The 13160-nt window shown below is 32.4% G+C and overlaps 1 protein-coding gene across 1 annotated transcript; it reads right to left on the bottom strand.

Moving 5' to 3' along the window:
• Positions 1–176: 176 nt before the first annotated feature.
• On the bottom strand, positions 177–2933 carry LOC120086509 (scarecrow-like protein 21). Its single transcript, XM_039043191.1, has 2 exons — positions 2682–2933; positions 177–2490 (listed from the first exon to the last, which is right to left on the bottom strand). Exon 2 carries the CDS (start codon positions 2351–2353, stop codon positions 575–577), a length of 1779 nt encoding a protein of 592 aa, XP_038899119.1. The 5' UTR covers positions 2354–2490; positions 2682–2933; the 3' UTR covers positions 177–574.
• Positions 2934–13160: the final 10227 nt, after the last annotated feature.

Genomic DNA, 13160 nt, shown 5'->3' with positions numbered 1-13160 from the left:
TAATTCTCAAACTTTTCTTATTTAAAATTTTCTCATTTCCCTTTAATTTTTTTTCTCAACAGAATCTCTCTCGATCTCAGCATTCTTTTTTCACAAATGTAAAAGCATTGTCAAAAATACTTTTTACAATACTAGTTATAGTTCAATCATTCTTTATAAGAACAAAATATCAAATCTTTCTTGTTAATCAGATGCAAATAATTTTTTTCCCCTGATCAACACTGCTTGATTTTAAAGGTATATATTCCATCTTCAAATACAACTATTTCTTCTACAACTTTCACCATTGAAAGTCCAAAAAATAAATATGTAAAAATAAAATTACACTACTTAACAACGGATTCTTATGTCCAAAAGCTTTAAAGACCTTAAAACAGTTACACTTTTACACATAAACACAAAGCAGACATCATTTATCTTGTGCACAGTATTAACTTGAATGTCTGTCAGTTCAATTCAATGGTTGATATAGCAGCAGCTTCACTTGTGTACCACATCCGAGTGAGGCCACTGATGAGTCCCCGATACCCCAGTCTCATGAGCTCGGTCTTCGTTTTGCTGCATTCCCATGTTCTTAATACCAGGCCGATGCAGAAATCAGGTTCCTGTTTTTCCAACCCAGCAGCATTGCTCCATCCTTTTCAACGAGCGTGTAATGCTCCGAATAACATCTGAGCAGGGTCCTAATGACAGAGTTGACATAAGAGCTCAATGGGAACTGGCGGAATCCTGCCATTGTCAACCTCGATTTCCACTTGCCGAAGAGCTCATGGCGCTCTTCTCGTTCCCTACCCTCGCAAGCGATGACATTAACGATATCTTTCGCCAAACAATGTTGCTCGACGTTGATACGCTTCTTGTTGTTCCTTGGTAGAGTGACATCAATGGACTCAAAGATTGCCAAGTAGTAATCTAAAGTTTCCACAAACCTATTGAAGAAAGGAGTTGTGTTGGTGTTTGATTCTTGCTCTACCAAAGTTACTACCTTTGGGGATAATGACTTCACCATTCTCAGCAGACCATCACGTGGATTGTTCACGTCGACACTTTCGTCCGGGGTATGATGAAGTTGCAATGGGAAGTTTACAGCCAAAGCCTCCCCGGGTCTGATGTCGAGCATGTCACGCGTGATGTTCAGAGCAAAAACTGGTACTCCATGAAACTCCACTGGTATTCCATACTTCATTGAGATTTCAGCCAACCGTCTCTCCACAACCTCCAACCCATCGCCACGGGCATATTTAGAAACAGGGTCATCGATACCAGTTATCCTCACATGGGGAGCCCCACTAGGCCTTGCTGCAAGTGCCTGAAGAAGAGTTAACCACTGCGTCCCCTGAGTAATCTGGAAGTCTATGATGTGGATGCGGTCTTCGTTTCTACAGGCTTCGGCAATCGCCCCATTCGCCGCCATGTAACCGAACTTCAAATAAGGGCAGATTTCATATAGCATATGCATATAAGATAGCAAATCATCACTTGCAGGCTCTCTACAGTTTAGAGCCCGATATATATTCGCTCCAGATTCCTCTTTCCTCGCCACCAACCCTTCCACCATGTAAGCGCCAAGACGCTGGATCGGTTCTCCACCGATAGACACAGCACCCCTTGCTGTTGCTACCAAGTTATCAAAATCCATCATCCTGTTTTCAGCTAAAGCTTTTGCACAAGCAATCAACAACTCCTTCAAATTATCCGAAGGCAATCCTCCCTGCTTCAACATTGATTCATCCATCGATTTCTGCCGTTTCCCCAAGTGAACTGCCTCAGATTGCTGGCTTCTCGACACTGGCGATGTCTGAGACTGAACAACATACGACCTACCATGTCGATCTTGGCTCCATGAGTAGGACCTCTGCCCCATCATCTGTGGCCTGCCACTCATTTCCAATGAAACATCAGGCTTGCTAACAACTTCCTCATTATCCGGCCCCATCAGAACACTCTCCAATTGTTTCAAAGCGTAGCTTATGTTCTCAGCCGAGCATCCGTTGTAAGCAAACACATTCGACCCCGAATAGAATTGTCGACTCTCGTCGTCGCAATGATCCAAATAAGGCGAGGCTATTTGATTAAAGCTACTCGTTTCAAACGACGAATTGCAAGAAGCGCTAGGTCCAGAGAGATTATCAGGGGAGTTTCTTTGATCCTGACTATCACTCACAGTCGTCGTCGTAAGGGAATCCGATTCAAAATGCGATGAAAATAGCGGAGACAACCCCGGGGAACTACTTAAGTTGAATTTCAAGGGTCCAAGCAAAGTACTAGGTAAAGAAGGAACAGGGGAATAAGAAGATGTATATGAAAGACCTGCTCTACTAACCCCAAATCCAAACAGTTGATGAGAGTCCATGCTATACACTTAGCATCAGCTCTTGCAGCAGACAATTATATCCCCCGACAAAAACAAAAGATTCAACAATGTTTTTTTCACAAAAACCTAACAAGAAATTGTTGTCATCAATCTCCCACAGAAGAACAAAAAACAACCTGTGAGAAAGAAACAAACAAGAATGACATAAGCTTTTCTGATTATTTCAGACAGAATTGGTCAAAAGAAAACAAAAGAAAACAGAAATTCAATTCCCAATCTGATAAAACACTTTGCAGAACAGAATTTCAGAACATGAATCGATTCAAAAACAGAAACAGAGTATTGAAAAGGGGGTTTCGATTTTCACCTGAAATTTGGGGAGAAAATCGAAAAGATTACGATTCCGGAAGTGGGTTTTTGGTGAAGAATTAATGGAAGAAATTTTGGGTGTTTTTGTTTCTGAAGAATTTTAGTGAAGAACAAGTAGGGGTTGATGTTTGAAAAAATGGAGTTGAAGGGGAGAGGGCTTTTATTGTTTTGACGAGATTTAACGTTAACGGCGAGAAGGTCATTGTAGTACCGCGGAGAATGACGGAGGTTGGACAGAAGTTGACGGCGGAAGATTTCGCCGACCAAATGGTGGGGAAACGAGTCTGAAAATTCTTGGTTTTTTCTTCAAGGTTGCGATTTCGTCTGAGTTTTCAATCCACGCGCCTCTTTGGAAGGTGGGTAACTAACTTCCACTTTCACTGCCATTTATTCTTTTTATTTATTTTGATAGAATGTGATCATGTATGTCAATGTTATTACCACTAAGTCAAGCTCACTTTTTAAATTACTAAATTTACCTAATAATTATTGTTACCTTCTACTTAATTAAGTAATTGTTTAATTTTATTTTCTACATACCAAATTAGTAAAACAAACACATATTTATCTTCCATACATTAATTATCCTTCATATCCAAAAACAAAAGGATTAACTTAGAATCTTCACTTTAAATCTTTGATGGATCTAATGTTCCTTTATTTACCGTGGATAATTCTCAAGCCAAATTTGAATGTGTCAATGTCATTTAGCACGAACAGATAGATTATGCACGATAATATGTTTATATTCGGTGAATTAACATGAATCAATCCCAAACAATTTAGGAATCAATTTTCACAATCAAAGATCATGTAATATCAATTTTCATGAGTTAGTTGGAGTTCTAGCATTTCAACAACTTTATTCATCCTATCATTCACACTATTGTAAGAGTCTCAAACAATTTTTTCAAAACCAACATTAAGACTTATATTATATCATAGTCAATTCAACTATACTCATATTAGTGTTATATTTTTTTTATAAAAAAAAAATCAAATCTTGTATTCATTAAGGCCACACCAAAAATTAGTGACTAGTGAGTGGCCTTCACGTACAAGGAAGTGATAGTGGAGTTGAACACACATTCTTTTCCTCGTTGAAATTCTGACATACATAATATTATTTCAATTTTTGTTTTGCCAACAAGAGCGTAGCTCAATTGGTATATTGTTCATACTATCAATCTTGTGATTTGAAGTTCTATTTTTCCACCTTACATTTTAATTACAATACTTTTGTAAAAAGATCGACGGAATTGACATCACGTGACATGCACGTGCAGTTAAATAGACCAAAATCCCTCATACCAGACGGTATCACGTGGACTCTTATTTATTTTATTTTTATTGTGAAGAAACTGCCACGACAGCAGTGACACAATTTAAATTAAATCTGAAACGTGTAAGTCAAAATGAAGACCACTGACCATTCCTTATATGACATGGGACACGCTTCATTTATCATTCCAATAAAGCTTGTTAAAGAATAAGTCAAAATCCAATCATTTCACTCTTCAAAATAATAATAATAATAATTATAAAAAAATCCAATCATTTTCATTTTATCAACCATATTCTTTTTTTTTTTTTTTTTTTTTTTCTTTTAAACGCTTTTGGTCACGAACTTTCATCAAAATAACGATTTAATCCCGAATTTTGGTTTGTATCGACTTAGTTTCTGTACTTATAATTTTGTAATAATTTATTCTTTGGAATTTAGAATGTAATAATTTAATTCTTATACTTTCAAAATTGTAACAATTTAGTCCCTAAGGTAAAAAAAAAAAATCTTCAAAATTAGATGTCGATTTTTATTATTTTATGATGTAGACTTTGGAGTTAATAAAAATATTAAGTCTCTAATTAGTTCATCAATTTATTTACGTAAGAAAACTCATTAAATCTTCCCACTAATTTCTAGACAGAGATGAAATTGTTACAAATTTGAAACAATAAGAATTAAATTGTTACATACTAAAGTTCAAAAACTAAATTGTTATCGAATTGAAAATACAAGGACAAAATCATTATAAACCAATGTTCAGAGACTATATTGTTACTTTTATGAAATTTTAAGGACTGTAAGGGGCCGTTTGGTTGGAGGGAAAAGAGGGTGGGAATGGTAATAGGTTTACAAAGCCCATGTATTGGTTAGTTGGACTTGTTTATTTATCTTGAAAAAGACAATTCCTAGGTATTTTTTACCCACACAAATGAAGGAATTGTTTACCCATTGAGAAGTGTGGGTTTTCATTTCTTCTTTCGCTTCCTACCACGATTTTCCTTCCTTCCAGTCGTGAAATCGTATAGCATTTTGTTACTCGACGATCATGTAGCATTTGGTAAGCGATCGTATAACATTTTATTACTTAGCGATCGTGTGCATTTGGTAAGCGATCGTGTAGCATTTGGTAAGTGACCATATAGCATTTGGTAGGCGACCGTATAGCAATGGGTCAGCGATCGTATAGCATTTTGTTACTCAACGATTATGTAGTAGAGCTAAGCGATCGTGTAGCCGAGCTCAGCGATTGTGTAGCCGAGCTCAGCGATTGTGTAGCATTTGGTAAGCGAACGTATAGCATTGGGTAGGCGATCGTATAGCGTTTTGTTACTCAGTGATCGTGTAGATAATTTAAGCGATCGTATAGTATTTTGTAAAGGATCGTGTGCGAAGCTCAGCAATCGTGTAGATAATTTAAGCGATCGTATTGTTACGAAATCGACAATTAAAAAACACAAAAAAAATGGAACGTAGAGATAGAGAAGATCGACACACATATATACATGGTTCATTACCAGTGTGTTAGCTACGTTCATGGACAGAGGGAGAACAGTATTACTAGAGAGAATGTTTTCAAAAAATTACATCATAACGACACTTCTAGGGTTAGAGAGTTTATATAGCGCACTACTCTAAACCTTAGAGTCATAATTGCAAATAACTATAAATAAATAAATATGTTGAATAGTGCTTACAACAAATGCTTGATAGGGACAAGACCCTTAAACTATCTCTACAATGGTATGATATTGTCCACATTGGGTATAAAACCGCATGGACAAGACCCTGAGCGAGACCCCGTACTTGGTTGTTCGAAACACAACAAACAGATTCAAGGCATTTCAACAAATGCTTGATAGGGACAAGACCCTCAAACTATCTCCACAATGGTATGATATTGTCCACTTTGGACATAAAACCTCATGGAGTTGTTTTCACAATCTCAATTTTTTTTTTTTAATTCTCACCTACTATTCTCAGACATTGTTTTCCTATGCACAACTAAACATAGTCATCTTTGATTCCCAGTAATTTTATTCCCAGACATCCTTAAACCTCAATCCAAACGACCCCTAAGTGATATTTTTTTTTTTCTTTTTTCTTTTTTTGCCTTCAATCTCAATTATTTATTTTTTATATTCCTTCAAAAATAAAAACTATATATTTTTTATCCATTAAATTATGTTAATAAACTTTTAAATTATGAAATTAGATATAAAAAAAAAAAGTTAATTTTAAGAAGTCTCGTAAATTTCAAATTTTTATTTTGTATTTAAAGTTGGTTTGAAATGACTATCTAGATAGTTAATAATTATTTTTTATATGTATGGAAGTGACAAAAGGCTTTTGTCATAGCTAAAAGTGTCTTTTTTTTTAAGAAAAATTAATGTAGGAAAAAATTCGAAATTGATTTCAGAAAAATCTAAACCCATTAAGAGAATTGATTTTCAACAAATAATTGAAATGTACTTTTAATGAAGTGATTGAGCGAATTACCCCACAAAATTTGTCCCCATTTTTTTTTTCTTTTGGTAAATGTTGCCTCACTTATGTATTGATCCTTTATTTAAATACAAAATTTCAGTTTTAGTAATTCGACTCAAATAATTTGAAATCAAATATAATAATTTCAAAATCAATTTTAAATATATGAAACAATTTTTTAAAATTTGAAACCAAATGTTAATATAATTGTATGAAAGATAATACGTCTTCAAGAAAAATAATTTTATGTTAATTATTATGAATTAATCTCACTTTAAAAATATTTAATATTTTACACATTAAAAGTTTATCATATTAAATATATATTTTTTCGAAATTCAAAGTCAAACTTGGAGTTTAACCTTTTTTTTCTCTCATTTTCTTTTTACATTACATTTTTTGTGGTGAAGGTAAAATGGATAAATTAAAGAAGCTTATTTATATAAAATAATAATAATAATAATAAATTAATGTCTCATCTTTGCCCAACTTGAGATTTCAATACATGTCCACATCAGCTCACTAATACTCATATTTCAAAATCATATCATCCATCTCAAATTTTGGCGATAAAATTTTTTAAAACACACACAAAAAAAAAATGATTTTCTAAAATCATATCATCCATCTCTTCAAGTTCGATAGCAAATGAGGTGAAAGTGAATTTGGCTGAGTGGCATTGACATGATCTCCATCTCTAGAGATTGGAGGTTCGATTCTCTATTTTTTGTTGTACTAAAAAATAAATAAAATACCAGATAAGATAAGGGGAAGAGATTTAATTCTTAGGCTTGTAAAAGAATATTTATAAATGTCTAACTATCGTGGTGTTTACAAAATTTTGAAAAAATGACCCAACCGACCAACAAACAACTCTATTACAAACATGATCACAGTTCAATTGACGTGAACTCTATCAACTTCGAAGTCTGAGATTCAATATCTCCACACCACATACTTCAAAGAAAGAATACTATTGACTACTTAAGAGATTTTTTTTCTATAAATTACACATTTAGTCTTTGAAATTTTAGATTTGTGTCAGATAGGTCTTGAACTTTAAAAAAGATTTAATAGGTTTTAGAAATTTCAATTTTGTATCTAATAGATATCTAGATTTTATAAAGTTTATAATAAATTTCTAAAATTTTTCAATTTTTGACTAGTAAGTCTCTTATGTATTAATTTTTTGTTTCATGGTTCTTGACCTATTCGACGATTTCAAATTCATAAATATGTCAGATAAAAAGTCAAAAAATTAATAATATTTTAGATACACAAAATTTAAATTTATGTTTAATATATTTGTTAAACATTTTTTTTTAATAATAATTAAAGTGAATCCAATTATTATTGAGTGATTGAAGGGGAAATAGTGATCATATCAATATTGAAAGGGCTTTAGTGATGTGATGGCAATCTTTTGAAGAAAACAAAAGGAGAAGTTGGTCAAGTGAATCCCCCAAACTCATTCAATTGATTTAAGGATAATAATGTTGTACAACTTAAGCTACACCTAATTTTTTGTATCTTCCTTTTTTTTATACAGTTAAAAAGAAATAAAAGAATCAATTTAAAGAATTATCGCATGATAGATTTTTATCAGATATTGTTACGTATAGATGGGAGCAACTCAAATTGCATCCAAATTTTATTCTTAATTTAAAAGCTATTTTGAATGAGGTAAAATATAACATCATTTTCAAGATATTGTATGATCTTGATGGTGATATGAAATTGATAGGAAACTTATATTTTAAAAAAGAAATTGTCCTAATTTTCTCTTTCTTCTTGAGTGGTCAATACTCAAAGAGCTCTAACAACAGTACATCACTTTAAATTTGAAAATTGGAATGTGACAAAGGTTAAAATCTTCAATCACTTTCATTTCTCTGTTCATTTTGAGGCTTTTCAAGGAATTTTCATGGCTTTCTAAGAGTTATCTTTCCTTCAATTATTTTATAACTTGGAGTCATCTACTTTTGTACTTTTCTTTTTCATTTTTGCAATTATGATTGTTACCTAATTAATCATTGAAGTTGGGAAACTTTATGGTTTGGGTAAAATTAAATATTTAGAATGACTAAATTGTATCTATCCAATATTTTTACTTTAATAAGTTTCTAATAAGAGTTTTTATATGTATTTCAATTATTATTTAACAAGTAATTGAACTCTCTCTTTCTCCATTTATTTTTCCTATACTAAATGTTTGAACACCCTAACTTCTTTTAAATCAACTTATCATGTAATCTTTGAATAGTGTATATAATAAGCTTGTTCTTAATCATTAAACTAGCAAAATTAATCAAATAAATTTATTAGACACAAAATTAAAAATTTTAAAGATTACTAGAAATTAGATTTTGTTAAATTATTGTGTTGACCTTTGTACTTTGTGTTTTGTTCCATCTTTATTCTAGTACTTTTTATCTCTGTATTTTCAATTATCCAAGTTTAGTTTTTGATATTTTTAATAAATTTTAAATTTAGTCATTGTACTTTCGGTAACTTAAATTTAGTCCTTTAAAGTTCATTTTTATTTAAATTAATTAAATAATAATAATAATAATAATTTTCATATAAGAAAATACACACTAAGTGACATGCATATTTTCACAATTTATAAAGGAAATGCTTATAGAAACTAAATTTAAAAAAAAAAAAAAAACTAAATATATGAATTAATTTTAAGATTTATTATAGAACTAAACTTGAAGGATAAAAATATAGGATCAAAACAAAACAATATCATAATCAAAATGATGCGTTCACCAAATATGAAGGGTAAATAGATTTCAAATATTGTATTGAAAAATCATTTATTTGCTTCCTTGATTTTTTTTGCTGAAAAAGATTAAGGGATTGTTAGGAAATTGTTGTCCAACATAACTTTTTCAAGGTTCTAGAAAAAAGACTTTTAAAAGGTGTTCCAACAACTATTTTTCAGAAGTTTTTTTCCCTAACAAGAAAAAATAAATTGTGGTTTGAGTTTTCTTTTCTTTTTTTTTTTTATTATTACTGTTAATGTAACGGCTCGAGTCTCTAAGACTTATACTAGGTCGTTAATACATGCATGCATACATTTCAAATTAACATTTTTTCATGATTTGGTAAAAACAAACTAAATACTATGAAATAAATAACTTTATTATAAGTAAATAATTGAAATTCATTTAATATGGTACCCTTAAATCCATAAAACAAAATCAGAAAATTCTCTTAAAAAGTTTAAAAGTATAAATACCAAAACTTCAAATTCAAACATCGAGACTAGTTTTTTTTTTTTTTTTAAAAAAAAAAACACTAAATCTTGAAAACATAAGCATAAGCATATGACTGGTCCCAGTGGGTCGATCACGCATTTCGTCTGTCATTCGCTATTGTACTTCTATCTTTTCTTGAAAAAGAAATATGAGAAAGAATGAGTATAAAATACTCAATAAGTAACCACACTACTGGGTCAAGCTAAGCATTTATGTCCACTAAATGCAACATAAACTGAATATCCTGAATTGGTAGGACCTAATCTGAAATGCTAAAGCTGTACATGGACTGTCATTTGAGTGAACAATTTAACCCGCCCTACCGTAGGTGAGATGAACTCATATTAACTAGTGAACCCGAAGGAATACATAACTGGTGGACCCGAGGGTGTACATAAACTAGTGGACCCAAAAGCGCACCTAATTTGGTGGACCCGAAGGCGCACATAACCTGATGGACACGAAGGCGCACATAACTAAATTTGAGGTGTACATAGCTATGGGTAGGAAGACAATTGTCACTAATTTGGTCTTTCAAGAAACATGCAATAAAATGGTCTCTTATCATGAAATCATAACATACATTCAACAAACTCATGAATCCATAGCATAATATCTCATAAACTCATAGCATGCATAACTAAATTCCTTTCAACAATAAAAATATATCTTTTTTGAAACTATTGGGCAAAATTAAGAATAATAGTTTAAATCTATTTTTGCCTAGCACAAAGGTCGCTCCAACATTATGTAGTATAGCTATTCTTAGTATAGGCCTATGCCCAATTATCCTTTTAATGTATCCCATAAAACTCAAAATCATGCTCATACTTACAACGTACTTCGAACATACTTATCACATGCTTATATATATCCTTTCTAAAATGTTCATAAAATCTCAGAACCAACAAAATTATCCCTAAATCTATTTGTTCGGCATGAAGACGATTCCAATAGTAAGATTACTTACCTCAAATAAAGCCCAAAAATTAATCCAAGCAAATTCAAACTTCGTAAAAATCTTGAATCCTGAATCAAATCTAAACATCATACAAATTTAAAATCAAATACTAAAAGCTTAGTTCCAATCACCAAATTAACCAAAATTTATCTAAATTTCTCCAATTTAACTTACCAAAATTATGACTTGGTCCAAAATTAGTTCCAAAACTTAATCCCATTGGCCAACCAAAGTTTTATCATAATCAAACCTAAACGTGTTGGACAACGACCAAAAACGCTCCCAAACTCCAATCTTAAAGCAAAATGCAAAGGGTATCATTAAATTGGAGAAAGAAGTTAAAGGGTAAACAATAATTCTCTCAAACAGAAATTTGTTGGATTTTATATCCTAAAACTCGTCGTTTGTAAACAATAAACTTATTCTGAAAATTCAATAAAGTTGTAATTGAATATATGAATTACTTATTTCGTTTTAGAAATAAATCCAATAAACTAAAAGATGCATGACTATTACATGAGTACTTGAATTTTATGTGGAGATATAAGAGTGGATTAGATTCAGGTAAATAGTTAAAATGATCTATAGTATATGAATAGAGTTAGGTGCCTTATTCTGGTAACACTATCGGATGCAGCCTACTCTGTAGTTGTTACAAGGAGTTGTAAAGTGCTACAGATGAAGTGATCCTGATTCGTACATGTAGTGACATGAGGAGTGGGGGTGTCCTGTGCAATGAGTTTGCACAAGATCAGACCACGAAATAAGTCACTCTTACTTTATAACGTTGTTTATTTTTCAAGACTGACTATTTCAAAATGATGACCTAGGTAACTTAACCTGAATCTTGAGCTAACTATGAACTTCTGTTTATTCGAGATTATCCTTAAATTTGTATGGGTGAAGGTTGGCTCAATAGCGACGACTCAATAAGTCTTCCATTTTAGGGTAAGACTGGGTAGATAGCTGGAGACATAGGGTGCAAGATGGAATTCACCCCTACCCTCTTTTAGGAATAGTATAGAAGTTGTTCCTTTAAATGCTGACTTCGGGTCTTGAACAAGGGTTTTTCATCCTCTCATTGACACGAGAGGGATTTGGTTTGATGATTGGATCAGAAACATATTGTTCATTAGAGGATTAGTGGGACTTAAACAAGAGGTAATGTTGGTGGTAAAACAACCATTTGACCTAGCCATTATTAAAACAACCTGTAAAGGGTTAACTTGCTGATCATGGTTATATCGAGTGTAACTTTGGGCTTTAATAAAGGGTTAACTTGCTAATCATGGTTATATCGAGTGTAAATTTGGGCTTTAATGAAGTGACGTAGTAGTTAGCCAATTAATCTCGGATCGTTTGAACCCATGATCTTTAGATCCACTAGGTCCCTCTACTAGCTCACAAATGGATTAACTTTAGAGTAGCGTGATAAGTTGATTTGAAACGTTCAAATTAGAATTAAGAGAAATAGTAATTATATGTGATATAATTATACATTAATTTTGGAATTATACGGAATTGAAGAATCAATTAATATTTAAATATGATTTAAATATTAAATTTATGAATAGAGAGATTCGTGGTAGTGGAAATGGTGATTAATTAATTTAAAATTTGATATTAAATTAATTAGAATTAATTAAATTATTAATTATTAATTATTAATTTTATTAGAAAAATTAATTTTGAATTAATTTTTGTAAAATTAATATAATTTTAATTTTAAATGTAAAATTAAAAACTGAAATTAATTTGTAATGTTGAAATTTGTTTCAAAATTGAAAAAATAAAGAAAAATTGAAAAAAAATCTCAAAATGGGATTTTCCCACTTCTTCTTGGAATAGCTTAGTCACTTTCTACTCAGTTTCCAACTCAAATTGAAGTTGAAGCTGGAATGTTTTCAGGCATTTGAATGTTTGCATGAAAGACTGGTATATGTCACTCAATTTTGAGTAAAAATCGTGCATGCAATTGACTGAAAATTGCTGAGAAATCTTGAGTTTGAAGAAGGTCTTCAACCATGGTGATCTCATGAGTAAGGAAGACTTTGTGGTGGTTTAAGGTTTTTATTTAGTTGCATGTTTTTTAACTCTATCAAAATTCTTCCAATTGCCATAACTCACCCACAAAAATCCCAAAATCCGGTGAAACTCGAGAACTGATGAGATAGAGGACTAGGTGAACGACCTCACCGCAACTAAATCACGATCGGCGACACTGGATTTGCAACAAGACGAATTGGAATCGACGTTCTGACCTGCGAAAAAGGCATGGCGTGCGACGGGCTCTGATCGCCGGCTAGGGCTAAAGTGAGGCGGCGTCGACGAAGTAGGGGCGAGTGCGATGGTTGGCTGGATGGAGGAAACGAGCAGTGGCTGGTCGGACTCGAGTTGGCTTTGCTCGACGACGTACGACTGAGACCGAGGGTAGGCAAGCGTGGGTCGACGCCTGGGCAGGTGGCTCATGCAGACGGT

The sequence above is a fragment of the Benincasa hispida genome, chromosome 9 (genome assembly GCF_009727055.1).
Source record: "Benincasa hispida cultivar B227 chromosome 9, ASM972705v1, whole genome shotgun sequence".
In the NCBI taxonomy this organism is placed as follows: domain Eukaryota; kingdom Viridiplantae; phylum Streptophyta; class Magnoliopsida; order Cucurbitales; family Cucurbitaceae; genus Benincasa; species Benincasa hispida.
Note: the sequence above shows the minus strand (reverse complement) of the source record. Positions and strands in the feature narration are given on the sequence as shown.